The 24,770-nt window shown below is 43.5% G+C and overlaps 1 protein-coding gene across 1 annotated transcript in view; it reads right to left on the bottom strand.

The window, feature by feature from the left end:
- MMD2 (monocyte to macrophage differentiation associated 2) overlaps positions 1–24,770 on the bottom strand; it is an 86,120-nt gene that overhangs the window by 12,924 nt on the left and 48,426 nt on the right. The window contains exons 4-5 of the mRNA XM_038763566.1: positions 8,375–8,456; positions 1,621–1,781 (exon numbers count right to left, since the gene is read on the bottom strand). Of these exons, the coding sequence (XP_038619494.1) occupies positions 1,621–1,781; positions 8,375–8,456 (243 nt within the window). The remainder of the gene's footprint in view (positions 1–1,620; positions 1,782–8,374; positions 8,457–24,770) is intronic.

Below are 24,770 nucleotides of genomic sequence, written 5' to 3'. Positions count from 1 at the left end.
TACCTACTAGATAGAGAACGGACCTGGGAGTTGGAAGGACCTTTGTTCTAATCCCGTCTCCACCATTTGGCTGCTGGGTGACCTTGGGGAAGTCACTTCACTTCTCTATGCCTCAGTTACCTAGTCTGTAAAATGGGGATTAAGACTGTGTGCCCCATGTGGAACAGGGACTGTGTCCAACCCGATTTGCTTGTATCCACCCCAGCGCTTAGTGCAGTGTCTGGTAAACAGTAAGTGCTTAATAAATACCAGAATTATTATTATTATACACTGAACCCCTCTCCTAACTGCCTTCAAACAGCTCCTTGCTGATTCTGAGCTCCAGAAAAGCAAGGGGCAGCTCAAAGTCAGATAAGCGCTTAGTACAGTGCTCTGCACACAGTAAGTGCTCAATAAATATGACTGAATGAATGAATGTGGCAGCCCTAATGGGATTTTCCCAGTTTCCCGGAGGATCGGTCCAACCTTGGTTAAGGCCAAGAAAGCAGCAGAGTTTTGCAAACAGCCACTGCCACTCTTCACCAGCCCCGAGTAAGGTGTGGACTATTCCACAGGCAGCTGGTCAAATCCCTTCCAGGGCATCCTTAAGTATACTTGCAAAGGCCTTCCCCATAGATTAAGGTGAGGCAGCCTAAAGATATCAATTAAATTATACTGTTCCATGTTGTTCCATGTAACTGTTCAAGTAACATGGAAACACCTAAGTTACTGGGAAGGCTTACAGTTCTTTAGACTGTAAACTCATTGTGGGTAGAGAAAGCCCCTGTTATACTGTTATATTGTACTCTTCCAGGTGTTACTACGGTGAACAGCTCAGAGTAAGAGCTCAATAAATACGATTGATTGATTGATTGATTGAAGGCCCTGGCTAGCTACTAGCTCTGTCACTCTCACAGGTCTGGGTTAGTATCAGCAAGAGACTGAATCTAGAGTTGAATTATATGAATGGGAGGGGCTGAGACCAAGGACAAATGCTGATTCAGCTTTCTTTTCTCCTCACAGCTTAATAAAACAAAGGGTTTCTGACCAGGACTGGCAGCCTTGGCTCTCTGGTCTAAGTCTCTACAGAGCTGAACCCACCTATAAGTGTTTCACCAGAGCTCGTTGTGAATAGGGATTGTCTCTCTTTATTGCTGTATTGTACTTTCCCATGCACTTAGTACAGTGCTCTGCACACGGTAAGCACTCAATAAATACGATTGAATGGAAGAATGAATATGTGTTTGCTCAGACGGAACTATAAAGTGCACAAGGTTACTGGTTTAGTTACATGCTCAGTTACTCTGACAAGTTTCCAGAATTATCCCCTGTGAATTAGTAAACGATTTACCCTATTATGCTCCTTCCCATGATTTCCTTCTGCCCCACCACACCCATTTGGAAAGGAGGATATGAGTAGGAGATACTTCAAGCAAACTTATTTTTGTGGGAAGTGGGTCTTCTGAGAGCAATGAAAAAAAACAATTAGCTTGGATGGTTAGCTTCCACCACATCTGCTCAGTTTCAGGTCATCAGCACTCTTCCCATTCTTCCACCAATCTCAGACCTCCCCTTCAGCCCTCCACTCCCAGCCATTCTGACTCCCTGATAAGGGAATCCCGGAAGAGTTTCCTTGGTTACCTGAGGTGTCTCTTCTTCCAGGAGATGATGTGGAAGATGGTGGAGACAACGAAGAGGCCACACAGACCAAACCCATAGATCCAAGCTGAAACTGTTTCCCAGTGGTCATCAGACAGAAAGTAAAGGATGGAACTGCCAAGGATGCTGGGAATTATCCAGAACTGGAAAGGGGAATGAATTTCAGTTGGCTTTGGCTACATTACTCACTGGGGACCAATCCAACAAACTTTCTATTTCAGAGGCAGGAATCACCAACTGCTGTCCCATTTTTTTTCAAATTTCTTTCTCTCTTTTCCAGTGATTTCTACTTCTACTTTGAATTACCAATCCAACTTCCCCAGGTGAAAAAAAAAAACAATAAATGAGGTAAATAGCACAGGCAGAAGCAGGGATCCTGCACGCTATCCAATTCCTCTGTACACACATCTGACACCTCTTTGCCCTCCAATTTGTAACACTAAGACACGCTCTTAGAACCTCCTGGTTTTGTGCTCCAGGACATCTAATATCTGTGTCTACCTGGGTGTTTATAATCTTCTTTAAGATCTCTGTTGTATATCTTCTGATGTTCTCATTTACTCACTGTTCTTTATTCCTTCACCTAGGATCTTTGATCCTTTATAATGCTGGCCCACATCCTATCTTTTTTCCTTCCTTCTCTGTTTGAGTCTTTCTTGGTTCCCCATGCTCAGTCACCCCCTTTCTCCTTTCCCCTCTCTTGTCTACATTTTTTTCTCCTTCCTTCCTTCCTTCCTCCTGCTAGTGTCTTCTGGATGTGCTTCCCCAGTTACCTGCTAGCTCTGGTTTCCAGGAAGAAAGCACCATCACCTGACCACCCATCCAGCATGTCTCTGGAATCCTATTTACAAGATTTCCTCAGCCTGTCTCCTCTTGTTTTCCTAGAGACTGTGAGCCCATTGTTGGGTAGGGACCATCTCTATATGTTGCTGACTTGTACTTCCCAAGCACTTAGAACAGTGCTCTGCACAGAGTAAGTGCTCAATAAATAAGATTGAATGAATGAATGAATTTTTCTGGACTTCAAATTCCTGTCATAGTCTCAAGCTTTACTGCTTCAGCACTCTTGTTTTTCTTCCAGTTTCTCCCTGCTTTCCTTTACTGAAGGAGCCTCCTCTGAATCTGATCTTTCCTTCCACTCTCCATTCTCTCTCCTCTCCCCATTCTGCCCCACCAACACTCTCCAGCCTCTTGACAAGCAGCTGGAAACTGGACATCATTATATATTTCCAGGCAGCTTAGATGGAAGCTCACTGATGTGCTGCCTCCAGAGACAGAGCTGTGAGGGGGAGTTAAGTCAAATTAAAGAGGGTTAAAGGGCTAGGAGAAAGGGGTGCTTACCCAGTTGCCCCAATAAGATACAATAAGGAGGGTCCAAAGCCCATGACTCTTTACCACAAGAAGACTAGGTTTCTGGTCATTAAAGGTAGACCTCAGCATGCAAAAAAAGAGAGGCTAGAGGAGGTAAAGGAGTTAAAGTTGGAGGAGGGAAAACTGGAGAGAGGGAAAATGGTGAGGGGAAACTTTGATCTCATCTACCTTGCCCACATCTTCCCTTTAGCCTGTAACTCCTTCCCCCTTCATATCCAACAGACCACCACTGTCCCCACCTTCAAAGTCTTATTAAAATCACATCTACTCCAAGAGGCCTTCCCCAAGAATGCTCTTAACCCCCCTACTCTCTCTCTATTCTTTGTCACCTGTGCACTTGGATCTGTATCCCTGAAGCACTTAATTAGCAGCCCACCCTCAGCCCCACAGCATGTATGTATATGTCCGCAGTTTATTTTAATGTCTGTCTCCCCCTCTAGACTGTAAGCTCCTTGTTGGCAGGGGGCATGTCCACTAAGTCTGTTGTACTCTCCTAAGTGCTTAGTACAGTTCTCTGCATATACTAAGCGCTCAACAAATACCACTGGTTAATTGACTGATTGAAAGGAAAGAGGGAAAATGGAAAGAAGCAGGGAGACAAGCCAAGGAGCAAGAGGAAGAGCAATTCTAAGGGTAAAGGAAAGGAGAGAGGGGCAAAAGGCTGCAGGATACAGAGGAAACACTTATTTGTTTTTTAAATGGTATTTGCTAAATGCTTATTATGTGCCAGGCACTGTACTAAACACCGGAATAGATACAAGATAATCAGGTTGAAAACATACAGTCTATGTCCAATATGGGTTCCACGGTCGCAACCCCCAATTTATAAATGAAGAACTGAGGCACAGAGATGTTAAATGGCTTGCCCAAGGTCACGTGGCAGACAAGAGGTAGACCCGAGATTAGAACCCAGGTCCTCTGACTCTCAGGCCTATGCTTTTCCCACTAGGCCACACTGCTTCTCATTTGTTCATCTTTCATCACTTCTACCCAAGAGGGGCCAGATGACCCAGTGCCCACACCACCATTTCTTCCTGGGTTATGGCGGAGGCAGTGCTGACCCCAGATGAACTGATCCATCCTTGGCTGGGCTCTTGTTAAGGCCAACAGGCTGGCTCTGGTGGTTGCAGTTATCCAGCAAGCTCCAGGTCCAGATTTGCGTACCCCAAAATTGCCCAGCTCCATACACATGTGCCCCAGGCTTTCAACACTTGGCCTAGTAGGCCCAGTGGTTGCAGGACAGCCACAGTCTCCCTCCCTCATCTTTCCCCTCAGCCTCCTCCTCCCTTATGTAGGGAGGGACAACTGTGCAAACCTGGGTAGACATCTCCTTCCCCCAACTATTTATTTTTCTTTCTGTTTTGTTTTATTGTTTTGGTGGCGGGGGGGAGGGAGGAGGGGACACAAGCATACCTTGAAGAATCTCAAGTGAGATACAAAACTGAACTCAAAATTCCCAAACTGTCCCAGCTAAACTGGGATGTCTGGTTACTTTACTCAACACCAACTTTCTCCCCAGAGCCATTAGTGGGCTGTGGAGGAGAAATGCACTCTAGCTGAAATGCGTTTTGGCTTTTACTTTCTCATTCTGCTCTCCGTCCTTTATAGATAGAATTTGTTTCCCATTATCCAGATGGTATTAGGTGGATGCGAACCATTGCAGCTCTACGGCCTAATGGAAAGAGCAGGGGCGTGGGAATCAGAGGACTTGGGTTTATATTCTGGCTCTGTCACTTGTCTGCTGTGTGACCTTGGGCAAATCACTTAACTTCTCTGTGCCGCTATTACCTCATCTGTAAAATGGAGGTTAGGATTGTGAGTCCTATGAGGGAAATGGACTGTGTCCAACCCAATTATCTTGTATCTACTCCAGCGCTTAGTACAATGTCTGGAACATAGTAGTAGCTGAACAAATACCATTTCAAAAAAAAATGGAATGGAGGGCCTGGGCTTCAGATAAGCTCACAAGCAGGATTTTTCTGCATCTCTATAGGCTTCCCCTTTATCTTGTCTGGGAGGAAAAAAAATCAAGTTTTCAATGTTTTTGGACAAGCAGAAGGTATTCAACAATGTCACCGAGCTCATCTAAATGGAATATCTCCTTCACATAGAGGAAAAAATTAAAAGAAGGATGTGGGCCACGTAAAGCTCAGTGTAAATTCTCATCTCTGATTAAGGTGGCTTCTCCTCATTCTCTGCCAAGATAAATTTGGCTGCATTGACTTGAACTCAGCTCCTGAAAAGTCAGTGTGCACTGCACAATTTATGAAAAAAAGTGGAACTAAGAGATTGCAGAGTCCCCAGGCTGCATCATGAGAATATGCGGGATGGCAGGGGGAAACAGCAAGGAGAGATCTTTCCTGAGCTTAGGAATTCCTGGGAGCCACTTTTGTAAGAAGTGGCATGGGAAGCCGATACAGGCACAAAGCCTGTACAAAGAAACTCATGTTATAGGCAATCAGTCAGTCAGTCAGTCAATCCTATTTATTGAATGATTACTGTGCGCAGAGCACTGTACTAAGTGCTTAGAAGAGTACATTATAACAATATAACAGACACACTCCCTGCCTACAGTGAACTTACAGTCTAACAGGGAACGGGCATGTTTATTCTATTGTACTGTACTCTCCCAAGTGCTTAGAACAGTGCTGTGCACATAGTAAGCCCTCAATAAATACCATTGATTGATTGATTGCAACTAATTAAGATCAACCCTCCACTGAGGTTTAGGGGGCAAAGAGTCAGCCACCAAAAGCCACAAAGGATTCTGCAAACTAAAGATAGAAAATCAGCCTCATTTCAAAAGGAGATATTTGAAGACTGGAATGTCCACTCTCATTGACTCCTAGAATCTCCTTCATTTACAGTACATTAATTCCACTTTTAGATTGGGAGCCCCATGAGGGACAGGGACCATGTTTAATTCCTACTTGGGTATTTTCTCCCAGTGCTTAGCATAGTGCCTTGCAAATTGTAGGTGCTTAATAAATACTGTTAGTATCACTTCCAGAACCTCAGAAAGGGTTGAAATCACTGTTTCCTACAGATAAGGAAGATGCTAGCAGAGTGGCTCATTTCAAATAGACTCCTTTCTAATTGCCACTTCTATTTTCTAAGTCCTGATCTGATCTCCACGTAATTTTCAGCTTAGACAAAATACACTTTGACCATTTTGTTTATAAGGACACTGGACATTGGATGGTTTATAGTTTCTCCTTCTTCCATCATCTCTAGCCCTCAGCTCAAAGTGAACAGATTCACATCAGAATAACATTCTTTACCTGAAATAACTGTGTAAGAAGTCAGGAGAATTCTGAGTTAGACAAAATACACATGGGATTCATTTTTATTAAACAACTTCTAAATTTGGAAATCCATTTCTTACAAAAGAAATAATGCTGAAGAAATGTGGGTGAGAAGAGAATACAAATAATACCTCAAAGCCCCACACTATATATATGTAGTGCATCTCTATAGGCTCCCCCTTAATCGTGTCTGGGAGGAAACAAAATCAAGTTTTCAATGTTTTTGGACAAGCAGAAGGTATTCAACAATGTTACCAAGCTCATCTAAATAGAATATATATATATATAAAATAGTGTGGGGCTTTGAGGTATTATTTGTATTTTCTTTGCATTTTTTATTATATAAATAAAATTATATTTGTATGTATTATATACATATATCTATATAAATATATATTCCAAATCTGGGAAGTATTCTGCCTTTCTATGTTCATTTTAACCTACACCTTATCATGGGTTATTACTTACCTCTTCTTCAGCCAATTAGATCCTTCATTCCCCAACCATTCCAGGCCCTCTTATCTTTCTTTCCCCAAGATGCTCCTGTCTCCTGCCATGAAAAAGGAATGTACCATTTTCCCAGACACCGAAGAGGTGCCCAGGGCAGACTTTTTAAATAAGTGCTTATTTTACATTGAAGCAACCAGTTTCCCTACTCCCACACCAAAAACAACATACAAACGGATGCACTGTACCACATCCCCGATGAGGATGTGCCCCTTTCTCTCCATCCAAATGGCTACAACACTGATCCAGGCACTAGTCATGTTCTGGCTTAGTTCAGCATCCTCACTTGTCTCCCTGGCTCTGAACTTGCCCTTTCTCACTCAGTACTTCACTCTGCTGCCCAGGCCATTTTTCTAAAATGTCATTCTGCACACGTAGAATTCACTCCTCAGAGCACTCAATGGATTCTCACTCTTCACTGTACCAAGTAGAAATTCCTAATAATTGGCTTTAAAACACTTCATCAGTTCTCTCCCTTTCCTACTTACCCACTCTCTTCCCCCACTACACTCAACCCACATTCTTGGCTCCTCTCAAGTTAACCTACTCACTGGCCACATTCTCCTCTTTCCCACCCCTGACCTCTTGTCCTCATCTTTTCCTCTGCCTAGAACTCTCTTCCATTTCACAGAGAAAGACCAGTGCTCTCCCCAACTTCAAAGCTCTCCTGCAATCACATCTCCTCCAGTGGGCCTGGCTTAATTAAATTCTACTTTCCTCCAGGTAATAGTCACCCAACTGGTACTTCAACACTTCAGCACAACCTAAGCACTTGTATACTCAACAACAGTTCATAGCACTTAGCTGTCTATCTTACCTACCCCCTTACTTAAGCATCATCTCATGCACATAGTTCCTTGTCCTTCCTCCTACCGATAAATCATTTTAATGCCTAACTCTCCTACTAGAATATAAGCTCCTTGAAGACAATAATATGTCTACTACTAATTCTATTGACCTCTCCCAAGTATTGAATTCAATTCTCTGTACACAGTAGTTAATATGTACTATTGATTGCTTTATGAGTTTGTTTGCCTCTTTCAATTTCAGCATCAGATCCTCTTTAGAATAGCTTGTTCAAATAATCCTCATGACTAGTTCAGTATTTTTCCATCCAGGGGTCATTTGTACAGTCTGATAGTCTGGTTTTCAGCTGGTCTATGCCCTGCCCAGTATGAATATGGCATCAACCTCAAGACAGCTAGTGGCTACTTAGTCATTGCTACGGACTCTGAATCACGAGGAGAAATTCTGGCCCTCTGGCCTCAGCTCCCCAATGATCTGTTTTTATTTTGCACATTTCATATTTGTCCTTGTTCCTATTGCTGTTTTAATGTTTGAGTGTCCCACTGTTCACACTGTGTCTGTCTCCAGTCCGCCCTACCTATATTCGAAGATTATGAGTTCAATCATTCATTCATTCAGTTGGATTTATTGAGCGCTTACTATGTGCAGAGCACTGTATTAAGCGCTTGGGAAAGTACAATACAACAATAAACAGAAATATGAGCCTGACCACCTTCCTCCCATCTCCAAACGCAAAGACGACTCACGGCATGGGTAGCACAGTTAGCTGCGTGTTCATATTCTGTAGGCTGGTACCTCTTGTTCGGTGGAACCCTGTGATTCATGAACCTGAAATAAGAGGAAAGAGCCCTGATAAGTGCTGTGGGTACTATTCAGAAAACTAGTTCCACTGACGCCACATAAAACAATCCCAACATTCCCATTTGTCCCTGGCTGCTGAGCTTCTGCTCTTGGTCTGGGAGTAAAAGAAATGATCCAACAGCTGTACGTTGAGGCCTTCCACCAAACCCAAAGTTCCAAATGCTGTCATCAAAGAAACATTGAGTTGGATTTCTCTACAGTATATCACCCCATTTTGCACTTATGGATCCTTTTTCTTTACTTAGAACCCAATCAAAGAACTGGTAACAAAGATGATTTCCTTGTTCTTTCTCCCTGTTTGTTCATTGGAGTGTTCTTTCTCCCCAGCTTCTCTCTCTCTCTTTCTATCTCCCTCACTCTTTCCCTTCCTCCCTCTACTATTATTATCATTATTATATTTGTTAAGCACCTACTATATGTCAAGTATTGTTCTAAGCTTTGGTGTAGATACAAATTAATCATGTTGAACATGGTCCCTACCTCACATAAGGCTCGCAGTCTAAATTTTACAGTTGAGGAAACTGAGGCACCGAGACATTAAGAACTTGCCCAAAGTTGCACAGCAAGCAATTAGCAGAGTCAGAATTACAGCCCAGGTCATCTCTCTAACTCACTTTTTCTCTTTCACTTCCCACTGCCTGTTAAGCTTGTCTCTCTCCCGCTCATATTTTCTCTTCTCAATTTCTCCCAATCTTTGCTTTTTCTCCTCCTCTCCTTCCCCTCACCTTTTCTTTTCTCTAACACACCACTAACAGACATTTATTTAACCAGAAATATAAAACATAACTGTCCTTACCACGGAGCACTCCTGAAGATATTCAAGGAAAACCAGACAAAACGTAGACCAAAATAGTTCAATATAAATCAATCAATGGATTTATTGAGTGATTACTATATTCAGAGCACTGTACTAAGCACTTGGGAGAGTACAATACACCATTGGCCACTGCCCTCCACTCCCCTCAACCTCTCCACATAACAGACCCCACACCTCAGAGCCCCAAACCTACCTGTGCAATGCTTAGGTAATGCTTAGGGTAACTATGAAAATGGGTTTATTCCCAACCAGCTTTTTTTCAAGTCTCAATTAAAAATAGACAGAGATTTATTTCAAAAGTGTCCCCTTTATCTACAAATGGGAGTCTGAAAGTTTAACTACTCCTTCTCCATTTAAGTTACCCAAGCCCTCACTCTTTTGGGGAGGGAGGAGAGCAGTTGCTAAAAGACTCATTTTCCTTCTTCATCCAGCATTGCTTGCTCTTGGGGAATATTCAAATCAGCAAGAGAGCAGCACAAACTACTCCCATAAGCCTATCTACCTGCACTGTTGTGCACCATGGAGAATTATTTAAATATTAAAAATCCCAATGGATAAACACCCAGTTCCTCCTGGCATATCCTGAAGACTACCATGCAGGCAGCAGGTACCCAAATTAGTCTCACTGGATTAGAAAAGCCTGGAACACTTTACTTAGGCTTCCTCCAGGCAGAAAAGTGATGACTTTTTCACAGATTCCCTAGTGGGGGCAGGGAGGAGGTTGCTACTAACTTGTCATCTGTATTCCTGCAGGCAGTGAGATTTTTCAATATGACTTTTAACAACAGAAGGGAACTGGGTGAGCTTGGAGGGCTGAATCTTTCAGCAAGAAAGAAGGCAAGGAATCAGGACTGGGAAATAGAGGTGTGTAGGTCACTGGGAGTGGGTCGTAGATGGGGAGCGGTGGAGATGAGGATATTTCATGAGGGAATAGATCCGCCCTTTCCTCTCCATCCAAACTGCTATCTTGCTGGTTCAATCTCTCATCCTATCCTGACTGGATTACTACTCAGCCTCCTCTCTGATCTCCCATCCTCCTGTCTCTCCCCACTTCAGTCTATACTTCACTCTGCTGCCCGGATTATCTCTGTATAGAAACGCTCTGGGCATGTCACTCCCCTCCTCAAAAATCTCCAGTGGTTGCCTGTCAACCTACGAATCAAGCAAAAACTCCTCACTCTTGGCTTTAAGGCTCTTCATCACCTCACCTCCTCCTACCTCACCTCCCTTCTCTCCTTCTACAGCCCAGCCCGCACCCTCCACTCCTCTGCCACTAACCTCCTCACTGTATCTAGTTCCCGCCTGTCTCACCATCGACCCCCAGCCCACGTCCTTCCCCTGGCCTGGAATGCCCTCCCTCCACACATCCGCCAAGCTAGCTCTCTTCCTCCCTTCAAAGCCCTACTGAGAGCTCACCTCCTCCAGGAGGCCTTCCCAGAGTGAGCTCCCTTTTTCCTCTCTTCCTCCCCATCCCTCCCAGCCCTACCTCCTTCCCCTCCTCACAGCACTTGTATATATTTGTACATATTTATTACTCTATTTATTTTACTTGTACATATTTACTACACTATTTATTTTGTTAATGATGTGCATATAGCTATAATTCTATTTGTTCTGATGATTTTGACACCTGTCTACATGTTTTGCTTTGTTGTCTGTCTCCCCCTTCTAGACTGTGAGCCTGCTGTTGGGTAGGGACTGTATCTATATGCTGCTGACTTGTACTTCCCAAGCACTTAGTACAGTGCTCTGCACACAGTAAGCACTCAATAAATATGATTGAATGAATGAATAAAGGAAGGAAGGAATTTAAATAGTCTCGGGCAAACTAGCAGAAGACCTTAAAGCTGAAAAAAATGTTGGCCCATTTTAGGGTCTGGTGATGTGATTGAAGACACAGGTAGGAAAATTAACATCACTTTTCTGGGTCTTTTGCATTCCTTTTTTTTTGGTCTTCAGGAATTTAGAGGGCATCTCCTTCCTGGGAAGAGCACAGAATATCTCCTGGCTGCGCTGCAGTACAGATTCCAGGCCCCTTTGATTCTAAAAAGGAGATCACCTCTCCCTACTTAACAAAGGGAGACCATATTCTGGAAATGGATAATAGAGTCTCTTCCCTTTGGTTTCTACTTCTTTCCCTCCTTCCTCTATTTGCCTGCTTTCTCAAATAACTTAGTCATTCCTCTACTTATTGGCAGCTCTACAGAGTGTGTGCAAGTAGAGGGTTGGGGGGAAAGATAGTGATAGTGTATGGAATAAAACCAGCTCCAGTCTATCCAAAAGGTTGCCTAACCTCAGCCACCACCACCACCTTCGCTGTTGAGAAAAGCACTGTGGTAACCGCCGTCTTCCCTCCCACTACCAAGGGTCCCCACTCCCAGAATCCTCTGGGCATACTGGGCCAAGGACAATTAAAGAATGCTCCCATCCATTCTCAGACTCCTCTATCCCACAGAAAAACTCTGAGCCTATTACATGTATTTGTTCATATTGTCATTTAATGTTTCATCACTTTTGGAATGCCTGTCTCCAATCCCTTCTCCCCACTTAAACTCTTAGATTGTTAGCACTCCAAGGGACAGGGACCAGGTCTAATTCCCTCTTACCAGGTATACTGCATCTCAGCACTTAGAACAGTGCTCAGCACTTAGAAATAGTAAGCGCTTAACAAATACCATCATCATTATCACCTGCATACTCAGTGAGTAAAATGCTCTGCACACAGTAAGTGCTTAATAAATACTATCAATACTACTACTCAGCACTTGGATCCTGCTACTGTCCTTGGATAATTAGCGTGTTTGTACTAAAGTGCAAAATACAGGTCTTTCCAGTCTGGAGCTAAAGACTGTCTAATAACAGGAGCAGCACTATATGAAAGACTGGGAAAAAACATATTGGCAAAAATTAGAAACATGGTGTCTGGCCCCCACAGGGCTCAACATCTAAATAATTGGAGGAAGACTATAAAAGACAGACAGGAAAGATAAATAGTTTAAAAGAGAAAGATAAATACAAAAATTAAAAAACAGAGCAATAAAGTACTGTGGCAAGAGGAGCAGAGTTTCAAGCTCCCTGTGGCTGAGAGTTCAACAGCCACATACCCAGGAACCACTTCTGATGTTTTTTTAACATTCCCGAAGTTTCAAATTCTGTGGAGATCACACACTGCTGCCATAAGTGTCCTTCCCACTGGTCCTTCTTTTCCCAGCCCTGGAGAAGAGGGTTGGGCAAGAGTCCTCCTTTCTTTTCTCCTCCCCACTTCTTCTTCATGAACTACCTGACCATTTCCACCCACCAGAGATGGAAGAAAACTGGACTAGGATCCAGCAATCAACTGTACAGGATGCAAAACCAAAGTCCTTGTACTTGACCTAAGCAGGCTGTATTTGACTCCACCTGCAGGAGAGTTTTTATTCAACTAGACATTTTAAGGCAAAGATCTGGAGGCCCTCCTGATGGAGACTGGACACATTTATTAGCACTGAACCTGAAACAGGATATTAATAAACTTCCAATCCAGGCCCCAGAAAACTAAGCCTGAGTTGGGTTGAATAATTCACAGCTTCAGCATGGATTTGTTAACATTCTTCTCCAACTTAGTAGAATAATATCTCACACAACAGGACATTATTCTCCTGGATTCGTTGCTAAGCAACTACACTGCGCTTCACTGCAACTCAATTTGGGGCTTCTCTTTCTTTTTTAAATCCTCTTTCTCCATGGTCCAGGCATTTACGGTTCTGAAGTGATGTCACAGTTTCCATGGAAACACATGGGAGGCTATTTATGTACTTAGTTAGTTATTCCTTCCTTGTCACCAATGATGGCTCTAATGAATTTTGGCCTGAGCATGAAAGAGAGGGAAAATGGGAAACACTATAAAAATTGACAGACCTACCCCCATCCCCTTCATAATGTCATTCCCAAAACCTTCAGGAACCAAGAATGTTCCTTTCAACCAAAGCTGGGAAATACATTTCTTCTCATCGTGTAATTTAATTCCATTCTGCATCCAAACTGTTACTTCAGTGAAACAACTGCAATTGAATGTCAGCAATTGAATATCAGCATCTCTATATCTCACGCTTGAGCCACCCCTCCTTCTCCCTCAACCCCACTCCCCATTCCCACCCTGGAATTACACAAAAAGAAAGGGAGGTAGGATGGACCGGTGGTCTAGGTCTGGAATTGGGAATCAGCGCTCTGAGTTCAAAACACAACTCCGCCATTGACTCACCATAGAGTTATGGGAGGGTCCCCTCAACCACTCTGCCTCAGTTTCCTCATCTGCAACAAGAGAGCTGTGAGGAGGTATGAATAAAAATGATCATAGCACTCTCTGCAAACAGAAGTGCTGTTCAATGTTTAAAATTTGGGATTGCTTTTTTCAAGGGATGTCCTGCTTGAGAGAGAGGCTGGACTAAGTGATATTTGGACATTTACCTGTGAGTTTAAGTTGTGATTTTTGCACAAGGAAAGTGGTCAACCACCTACTCTTCCCCCACGGATACTAAACAGGATATCATCAGTCCCCAGACTCTTGCCATGGAAACTCTAGGCAGAGGCCTGGCATCTGAAAAGTGGCCCAGTCTTGTGCACAGAGGTAACCCAACACAGTTTATTGAATAGATGGAAAGAAATCAGCCCCAGGGTACATTCTGTCCTCTCCCTTCACCCTCTTTCTTCCTGGCTACAGCATGGGAAGTGTCTTTTCCAGGGTCCAAAGTTCCAGTCCCCCGGAGCAGGACAAGGGAGAGGGGGCTGATTAGGCTCTTCCTTCCAATCAACCAATTACATTTATTGAGCACCTCATTCACTCGGCTTCTGACACTCACCTCTTCTAGCCTGAATCCAACTGCTTTCAAATCCTTCTTTAAAATTATTAGTGCTTAGTACAGTGCTCTGCACACAGTAAGTGCTCAATACATATGATTGAATGAATGAATTGCTAGTATCCATTAAGCAACTGTTATGTGCAAAGCACTGTGTTTTGTGCTGAAGTAAATGCAAGAAAATCAATCAATTAATCGATGTTATTTATTGAGTGTGCATAATACCATGTGCCTAACGCTGTACTAAATGCTTGAGAGAATACCATAAAACAGAGTTTTGTTTTGTTTTTTATGGTATTTGTTAAGTGCTTAAAATGTGTCAGGCACTGTTCTGAGCACTGGGGTAGATACAGGCTAATCAGGTTGGACACAGTCCATGTCCCACATGGGGCTCAGAGTCTTAATCCCCTTTTTAAAGATGAGGCAACTGAGACACACAGAAGTTAACTGATTTGCCCAAAGTCACACAGCAGCCAAGTGGCAGAGCTGGGATTAGAACCTAGGTTCTTCTGACGTCCGGGCAAGTGCTCTATCCACTAGGCCATGCTGCTGGTTGGTAGTTGGTAGCTGGAGTTGGTAGACCCCATATCTGCCCACAATGACCTTATAATCTAGAGGGGTAAAAAGGACATTAATATAAATAAATGAATTATAGATATGTATTTAAGTGCTGTGGAACTGCATGGTGCATAGGCCTGAGAGTCAGAAGATCATGAGTTCTAATCCCAGTTCCACCACTTGTCTGCTGTGTGGCCTTGGGCAATTTACTTCACTTCTCTGTGCCTCAGTTACCTCATCTGTAAAATGGGGATTAAGACTGTGGGCCCCATGCAGGACAGGGACTGTGTCCAACCCAATTTGCTTGTATCCACCCCAGTGCTTAGTACAGTGCCTGTCACATAGTAAACACTTAACAAATACCATTATAGTTATTATTATTATTATTGGGTGCAAATCCAAGTGCAAGGGTGATGCATAAGGGAGTGGCATAAGGGGGCATGAGGGTTTAGTCAGGGAGGACCTCTTGGAGGAGATGTACTTTTAATAAGGCTTTGAAGGTGGGGAGAGTGAATGTCCGATGGATATGAAGAGGGAGGGCCTTCCAGGACAGAAGCAGGACATGAGTGAGGGGTCAATGGTGATATAGATGAGACAGAGGTACGGTGAGTAGGTGGGCACTAAAGAAGTGAAATGTGCAGGCCAGGTAGGTGATTGACTGCTTTAAAGCCTATTGTAAGGAGTTTTTGTTTGATGTGGAGGTGGACAGGTAACCACTGGATGTTCTTGAGGAATAGGGAAACATGGACTGAATGGTTTCATAAAAAAAGATCTAGGCAGCAGAGTGAAGTATGGATGGAGTAGGGAAAGACAGAAGTAGGGACATCTGCAAGGTGGCTAATGTGGTAATCAAGGTGGGATAAAATAAGTGGTTGTATTAAAAACCACTGATTTTCAAACCCAAGATATAGCTTGAACCACAGAGGTTTCTTTCTGGAAAGGTGTATATGTGAGCCAGGATAGGAAGAGGACAGAAGGGTGAGTTACCACAGTTCATTAACCACTTGGATGAGTGCAATAGAAGTGCCCTCTTACTTGGCTCTTCCTCCTCACCTCCTGTCCACCTCCTTTTTTTCCTTCTCTTTTTCCTCCCGCTCCCTTTATTGCTATATTTAATTCCCCCCACAATACCCCTCCCCTGTTTCTAGGTAGAGAAATTATGCATAGAAATGAGGCAAGTAGATACAATATTATTATTATTTCCTTTGGCTTTTTTCCGATCATCAGTCTTTTAGCATAGAGTATGACCTAAGACAGAGCTCAAATAACCTCTTGAAGCATGGAGTCACAGTGTCAGTTAGGTCACTCTCTGCTTCACCAAATCCCTTCTGAAACAGATACGCTCTTCTCCTGGCTTCTGAATACCTTTTCTGGCATCAAAAGGTCTGAATACATTTATCTGACTTTGGAAGGTCCCCGCAACACAATGCAATTAGTTATCTCCATGGCAAAATATACACTTCAAGTACATTTCGTAGTTCTTAAACTCAGTGGCAGCTGAAAACATAGCTGGCTGCCAGGTTTTTCAGATTTTTTCTGAAGTTCATTTCAGCTCTATTCTCCCTGTTTCATTATCCCACTCTATGATTGTGCTTCAATTTCTAGTCTTATATCCACTTGTTATCAACAAAGTTCTGAGGACAGCTGCTTTGTTTGTAGTGGAAGCAAAGCCTAGCTCTTGGAACTAACAAAAATTTGACTAGCCAGAATTTCTTTGCTTGGCATAATTTCAAACTCACCCTGTTGATAATTCCCTCTGATGGCTGTTGGGTAAACTGGTTGCTTAGAAGAGGTAGAGGGATTCTCAGACTGTTTCCAAATTGATATGTATATACTACCTTGCTCTGAAACCAAGATTTGGTTGTTCATGTATTATCAGCATCAAAATGTAAGCGCCTGTCATAGGATGGTGAATTGAGAATGGGGTGGCCAGGCCCAGACTAACCTGCTAATATCTTGGGAATCCCAGTGGGTTAACACCAGTGAGTCACTGTAAACCCAGTGTGGGCAGGGATTGTCTCTTTTTATTGCTGAATTGTACTTTCCAAGCACTTAGTACAGTGCTCTGCATAGAGTAAGGGCTCAATAACTACGATCAAATGAATGAATTACCACATCAGCTCCATTTCCCTTCGAGCTTCTCACAGATGTCCCTTTTCATCTGTCTGTTGCTCTAGCTGGCTCTGACTGTCTCCATACTTGCTCAAAGTTATCCAGGTTAGGTACAAAAGCAGTAAAGTGGAGGAAAATAATTGTCTTCCACCTCCTCAGAACCCTTGCTCTCTCAACAGCCTGTCAGGCACCACTGTCCCAGGCGCTGCCCCTTGGAGTAATAAAGTCTGACTTCATCTAGTGGAAAGAGCATGAACCGGGTGTCAAAGGACGTGGGTTCTAAACCCAGTTCTGCCATATGTCTGCTGTGTGACCTTGGGCAAGCCACTTCACTTCTCTGTGCCTCAGTTACCTCATCTGTAAAATGGGGATTGAGACTATGAGTCCCATGAGTTGGACTGTGTCCAACCTGATAAACTTGTATCTACCCCTGTGCTTAGTACAGTGGCTGGAACATAGTAAGTGCTTAACACATACCACAATTATTATTAGGGCACATTAGCAATGCAGTCAGTCTCAGTCTCTCTCAGTCCCTCTCTCTGTCTCTCTCTTCTCTTCAGCAAGCTCCCAGAGCTGTAAACTCCTTGAGAACGGGAAACATGTCTTATGCTTCTATTATGCTGGACTGTATCTAATTCCCACCTGTATATCTTTTCCCAGTGCTGAGTACAGTGCTCTGCACCCAGTAAACCCCTAATAAACATTATTACTGCATAGTAAAATGCACTGCACTCAATAGGAGCTCAGTAAATACAATTGCTCCTACTGCTACTACTCAACTCTACTTCTATTAGAGGTGCTGCTAAGGACTTTTTTTAATGTTATTTGTTAAGCACTTACTATGTGCCAGGCATTGTACTAAGCTCTGGGATAGATACAAGATCATCAGGTTGGACACATTCCCTGTCCAACATCAGGCTCACAGTTTTAATCCTCATTCTACTCTGGGGAAAGGTAGAAAGAAAGAGACAGACCAGGGTGATCATAGGCAGAGATCTTCAGGATCCCATTTGGTCTGGGGAGGTAGCCAGTCAGGGAAGGTGGAATGAAGGTCTGGGAAAGTGCCATGACAATAGCAAGTCTTTTTTCCCCCATGATTTAACAAAAACAATAACCGGGTGGCCATCAATGGGTTAATTCATGGCCTGCCAATGACTGTGGGAGTACAGTCTCTCTCATGACTTCTCAGGAAATGAGGTTCACTGGGACAGAGGTGATTTCTCCGGCCTTCCTGGAAACACACAGCCAAACCAAAACCTCCCAAATCCCATGCTTACAGTTCTCCAATTGCAAGACTTTTCAGCCCAAACCACTCCAGAACGGTTCCTGCGTTTGCCATCAGAGAGGCAGCACGGGGGGTTACCCTGTGACTTGTGTGCAGGTTTTGTGGCTGAATTTGGTCCAACGGGACTGGTTTGATCAGTAACAGTTTCCCAACTCCAGGTGTATGTACACATGCAGGAACCAGAACTGCTCGACCCATCATGCCAGCTGCATTTTTCACTCTCCATGTTTGGTGGTGAGTTACCACACATTGTGCACTGGCCTTGGAACCCCTCAGCTGGAAATTCTTCCCTTGGCTTTCTTCCCCGATCACTACTCCTTTTTTCTGAATTGTTTCTTCTCTGTTTCTCACTTTCCTCCTCTTCTACACTTCTGCTGTAACACCTAGTGCTTCAGTTCCAGACTGCCAGAACTTGATGTGTAGACCAGGTTTTGTCTCACGGTAAGAGAGATTATTGGAAAAATGCTGAATCTGGAAAGCAGCTCTTAAATATCTATGTCCCTGACGCCCCTTTCCCTTCATCCCTCTCTTTCTTTCCCATTTCCTCTCAACAAGACATGTTTTACAGAGGCAAGAGGCAGGTGACTGACCAGAGAAAATTTTCAAGGTTGGTAAAAATCTTCTGAGACAAAGAGTTTTGTAATTCATTTGTAAGGCTATGTTAGGCATCATTCAGCAGAAAAAACAATTCAGAGATACAGTCAAGCCTAAGTAGAGCTTTGTCATCTGCAGTGACTTCCTCTGGAAAATTATAAACTTTAATTATATTCACCCAAACGGATCACACTAAATCACCTTCATTGTGTACGAGGAAGCCACTATTATGTCCCACAGTCTTTTTTTTAAATGAAAACAGCCACAGCTTTTTGCTTGCCAAAGTAAAGGATGATAGAGAAGCAGCATGCCTAGTGGAAAGACCATGGGCCTGGGAGTAAGAGGACTTGGACTCCAGCTCCACCACTTGTCTGCTGTTTGACCTTGGGCAAGACACACAACTTCTCTGTGCCTCAGATACCTCAGATACAGGTAAATCTTACCTGTAAATTTGTAAGGCTGATGATTACTGCATCAGCCTCCTCTCTGATCTCCCATCCTCCTGTCTCGCTCGCTTCAGTCTATACTTCACTCTGCTGCCCGTATTACTTTTATACAGAAACACTCTGGGCATGTCCCAACCCTCCTCAAAAATCTCCAGTGGTTGCCTGTCAACCTACGAATCAGAAAAAAACTCCTCACTCTCGGCTTCAAGGCTCTCCATCACCTCGCCCCCTCCCACCTCGCCTCCCTTCTCTCCTTCTACAGCCTAGCCTCCACCCTCCGCTCCTCTGCTGCTAACCTCCTCACTGTGCCTCGTTCTCACCTGTCCCGTCATCGACCCCTGGCCCACATCGTTCCCCTGGCCTGGAATGTCCTCCCTCCACAAATCTGCCAAATTAGCTCTCTTCCTCCCTTCAAAGCCCTACTGAGAGTTCACCTCCTCCAGGAGGCCTTCCCAGACTGAGCCTCCTTTTTCCTCTCCTCCTCCCCATCCCCCCGCCCTACCTCCTTCCCCTCCCCACAGCACTTGTATATATTTGTACATGACTTATTACTCTATTCATTTTACTTGTACATATTTACTACTCTATTTTATTAATGATGTACATATAGCTATACTTCTATTTATTCTGACGGTTTTGACACCTGTCTACGTGTTTTGTGTTGTCTGTCTCCCCTTTCTAGACTGTGAGCCCATTGTTGGATAGGGACTGTATCTATATGTTGCCGATTTGTACCCCCCCAAGCGCTTAGTACAGTGCTTTGCATGCAGTGAGCACTCTTGTACATATTTAATATTCTATTTATTTTGTTAATGATGTGCATCTAGCTCTAATTCTATTTGTTTTTTCAACTTGACACCTGTCTACATGTTTTGTTTTGTTGTCTGTCTCCCCCTTTTAGACTGTGAGCCTGTTGTTGGGTAGGGACTGTCTCTTTATGTTGCCAACTTGTACTTCCCAAGTGCTTAGTACAGTGCTCTGCACACAGTAAGCGTTCAGTAAATATGATTGAATGAATAAATGCATAAATACGATTGAATTAATGAATGTAAAATGGGGATTAAGACTGTGAGCCCTATGTGGGACTATGCCCAACCTGATTATCTTAAATAAAAATAGAGAGAAGGAGCAATCCCTAGTGGAAAGATGCTGAACCTGGGAGTCAGAAGACATGGGTTCTAAACCCAACTCTGTCAATTGCTTGCTCTGTGACCCTGATCAAGTCACTTCATTTCTCTGTGCCTCAGTTTCCTTATTTGCAAAATGGGGAATCATTGCCTATTCTCCCTCCTATTTAGACTGTGAACCCCATGTAGGACCTGGTTTTCCTGTATCTGCCCCAGCACTTTGTATAGTGCTTGGAATATAGTAAGCACTTAACAAATACCACTGTTGTTGTTACTATTATTATTATTGCTAAATACTATGGGTGGGTCCCTCTCATTTGCAGCTTTGGAAGCTAACAATAAGTATGAACAATGGGAAATAAGAGATTGGTGTTCAATATTAAATGCAATGTTTTGGGCTACCTTCTCTCTTTTATTTCCTTAACTAGTTTTTGTTGTTTAACCAATCAATCAGCCAATCACTCTGTGATACTTACTGAGTCCCTAATGAGGGCTAAGCCCTGAACTAAGTACTTGGTAGAGTATAACGGAAGACACAGATTTCCTGCCCTACTCCCAACATATCCAACATAAAGATGGATGTTTGAAAATGGAAGGGAAGAGAGAAGGATGGTGAAAGAAGGGAAGAGTAAGGGGAATCAGAGGGGGAAAGTATGTGGGGAAAAGTATGTAATAATCTATTCCTTGGGGTTCCTAAAGTTCACAGGTTTTCATAAGTCAGATCCACTCTCAAATCCAGGCAGACATCACATAAAAAACTGCACCTAATGGCAGAGTTGTTACAGAATATGGAGGCTTAGCTGTTTTCTGTCTATTCAAAGGAACGAACAGGAGAAAATAGGCTTCAGTGGTAGACCAGAAGTGGTAGCCCAGAAGTTGGTTTGGTAAGGTATTAGGCGGGGACCCCTTGCCTGGTTAAGTAACTCATTCCTTCTTAGACTGAGCTCCACGTGGGATATGGAGTCTGTCCTATATAGGCAACAATTTGATTTAGGTGTTCACCTATATATTTGTCTGGAGGCAGGGGGCAGGGCAGAGAGAGGCAGCATGGCTCAGAGGAAAGAGCATGGGCTTTGGAGTCAGAGGTCATGGGTTCTAATCCCAGCTCCACCAATTGACAGCTGTTTGACTTTGGGCAAGTCACTTTACTTCTCTGTGCCTCAGTTCCCTCATCTGTAAAATGGGGATTAAGACTGTGAGCCCCCCGTGGGACAACCTGATCACCTTGTAACCTCCCCAGTGCTTAGAACAGTGCTTTGCACATAGTAAGCACTTAATAAATGCCATCATTATTATTATTATCTCTCCCAGCACTAGGATTTAATGGCTCTCCTCTGCTCACCCACTTCATGACATGTGAGGGAAACAGGTGCCTCAGCAACCTTGAAGTGCAGGAAGAAAAGAGGATCTCACTGTCATGAGTCCAAATCACTTCAGGTCCAAACCTGACAGCCCAGGTAACCCTCCATCATTAACCCTAGCAACTACCTGGTTTCAAGTTACCTGTCTTTGCCCTGCCTCTACTGGATCTCAATAATCCATCCACAGTGCCAGGAGGGAGAGTTGCCAGGGCCCCAGACAGCCCCAGCCACTAGAGATGCTCTACCCAAGCTTCCGTCTGCTTCCTATACCTGTCTCCAGATGGTCCCTGGAAGAAAGAGCCCCCGAGACTCTAATTGCACTTAATTAACTGCTGAAAGGCAGACCTCCAATTCATTTTGGGAGGCTCAGTGGTAGTACTTTCCACGTAATTAACTGCACCTCTCAGAAATGGCTGATTCTGCATTTCCCTTGCAGGCAAATAGAGGCTCCAGGGGCAGTCAGTCACATTTATTGAGCACTTACTGTGGGCAGTGTGCTGTGTCCAACCTGATGGTCCTTTGTCTTCCCTAGTGTTTAAGACAGTGCTTGGCACACAGCAACCACTTTGCATATATCACAATTATATCATTATTATTACTATTTAAACCACTACTTGAGCATTCTTTATGTCTTTCTGCTAGGAGCCCAGCATACAGCTATGCACCAGCTTCCCAAGAGTCAGTTCCTTGGCAGCAAGACAGAAAGTCTCTATTCTTTCTCATGGTTAAGATGCTGATCCTCTTTCTTGGAGGTTCTGGGAAGAATCACAACAGAAACCAGGATGATGTAATGAAGGTGAGGCAGTCAAATGACCTGAAGAAAGAATCTAATCAAAAACAGCACAGAAGGACATAAATAAATAGGGTACCCCCTCCATACACAGTTGCCCAAACATGGAAAATGTAATGATGGAGATAAGGTTCTGAGGGGATCAGAGACTGCTGTAGAGCAGCAGACATGAAACACAGAGCAGACCTAAGAACTCCTTCATCTGGCAGCATTCTCCTCATTGGAGCTCTTCTCTAGGCCTGCATGAACTTGAGTCTGCCCATAGGTACGAAGCCTTCCCACCAGCTCAGAGCAGGTCAAAAAAGATAATAATAACACTGATGACATTTGCTAAGCACTTACTGATGCAAAGCACTGTTCTCAGTGCTGGGTAGATACAAGCTAATCAGGTTGGACACAGTCCCTGCCCCACAAGGGGTTCACAGTCTAAATCTCCATTTTACGCATGAGCGAGCTGAGGCCCAAAGAAGTGAAGTGACTTGCCCATGGTCACATAGAAGACAAGTGGCAGAGCTGGGATTAGAACCCAGGTCCTTCTGACTCCCAGTCCCATGTTGTATCTACTAGGCCATGTTGCAAATGGATTTTGATTTTTGTGGTGGGCCTCCCTCTGTCATTTGCCTTGATATAAGTCTCTGAGAGCTAGAGTATATGTGGTTGGGGAGAAAGGAGGGAGAAGCTGATGGGTTAGTTCTTGGAGCCCTGGCTATATGCTTGTTTTGTCTGAAAATTTCCCCATAACTTGTTGGAGTGCCAAGTCTTCCCTGCCCAAGAAGCCTTCTGCAGGATTGCAGCAGCTCTACCTATGCTGGAAAAAGAATTGAGGGCTGGGCCCCATTCTGTTTCTGACTAGACACAGCCACATACACCAAACTCGCAGAGCTCAGGTTGGGCCAGACCAAAGCAAGTTGAAAGAGAGGCAGCATGGTCTAGCAGAAAGGGCACAAAACTGGGATTTAGGAAATCCCTGTTCTAGTTCCTAGCATGTCTTCAGGATGTGTAAATCCTCAAAGGTACAGAGCTAGATTTTCCAGAGACAACTGGAACTCCTCTTAATGCCCTTATCAAGATTCCCACTGGATCCTCACCGAGCTTCAGTGTGGATGAAAGAGAAGGTAAATTTGTCAGACAAATTACAAGAAATCAAAATTAGCATAAGCCAAAATATGCCAGGCTTAAAATGTTTTTCCATGGACGGAGTGAAATCAAGTTGAGCTCAACATTTTAAAATGGGAAATAGACAAGGATTCATTTAATTCTTTAATCAGGCACCAATTTTGAGGGCAGTTATATCCATGATCCCTCCCTCTCAAAATTGCCAACTGCCATAAATATTCGACCCCGGATTTTCCTCCCAGCTACCTCCCTCAGAATTTTAATTACCAGCCATTCACAGGTGGCACCATCCCAAGAATTAGCTAGTTTACTCCATTTCCCAAAGAAAGAGCCAAAATATCATTAATAAGTCTGTCTGTTGTTTAAGGGAAGAGTTTTTAGTTGCAAATGAAAGAAACAAAATGTGCAAGAATGAAAGATGGAGAGAAAGAGAGAGAGAGAGAGAGAGAGAGAGAGAGAGAGAGGCATAGTCAGATTGAGGGAAAATCTGATTTTCTTTGATTCTGAAGGACAAATGGTCCTTTGTTTGGCAGTCCACTGGATTTCTTGAGCTCTCTTTCTCTGTGAAATGGAGCTATCAAAAGACAGGCACCAAACCAGGACTGGAAGGCACCCTTTAACAGCCTTTGCACTCTGTGCATATTCATTCTGGGAAGGTTGTAGTCCTCTTGTTTTCCCTGACAGGCTCACAAAACACTCAAACCCTTGTTGGCCTGAAGGGAATTTTTAAAAAGACCAAAGCTCAGGCAGTTTTCCCAGTATCCTAAACTGCTGAGTCTATCCTGAAAGAGACAGAGGTACCTGGAAATAGGAGTATGTGCCATTGAGTACAGATTGAGTAGCAGAGTAGTACTTAAATAATCCTCAGACTATGATCAATCAATAAATGATCTCTCTTGAGCACCTACTGAATGTAAAGCACTCTACACTACATGTTTGGGTGAGACTGTAAGCCCAGTGGGGGCAGGGATTGTCTCTCTTTATTGCTGAATTGTACTTTCCGAGTGTTTAGTACAGTAAATATGATTGAATGAGTGAATACAACAAGCTGGACATACATCCCCTGCCCTCATGATGCTTACATTCTAATGGGGGAGACAGACTTCAAAAAGTATGTAAATACTGGTAGGAGGAGGAACAACGGGATACAACAGGTAGTATATGTGTGTCGGGATGAAATAGCTGAATAAATTTAATATACTAATATGCATATCCAAATAAGAGCTGAGGATAGGAATGA

The sequence above is a fragment of the Tachyglossus aculeatus genome, chromosome 21, assembly GCF_015852505.1.
Source record: "Tachyglossus aculeatus isolate mTacAcu1 chromosome 21, mTacAcu1.pri, whole genome shotgun sequence".
Lineage (NCBI taxonomy): Eukaryota > Metazoa > Chordata > Mammalia > Monotremata > Tachyglossidae > Tachyglossus > Tachyglossus aculeatus.
The sequence above is the reverse complement of the archived record's forward strand: the minus strand, read 5'-3'. Positions and strand labels throughout refer to the sequence as shown.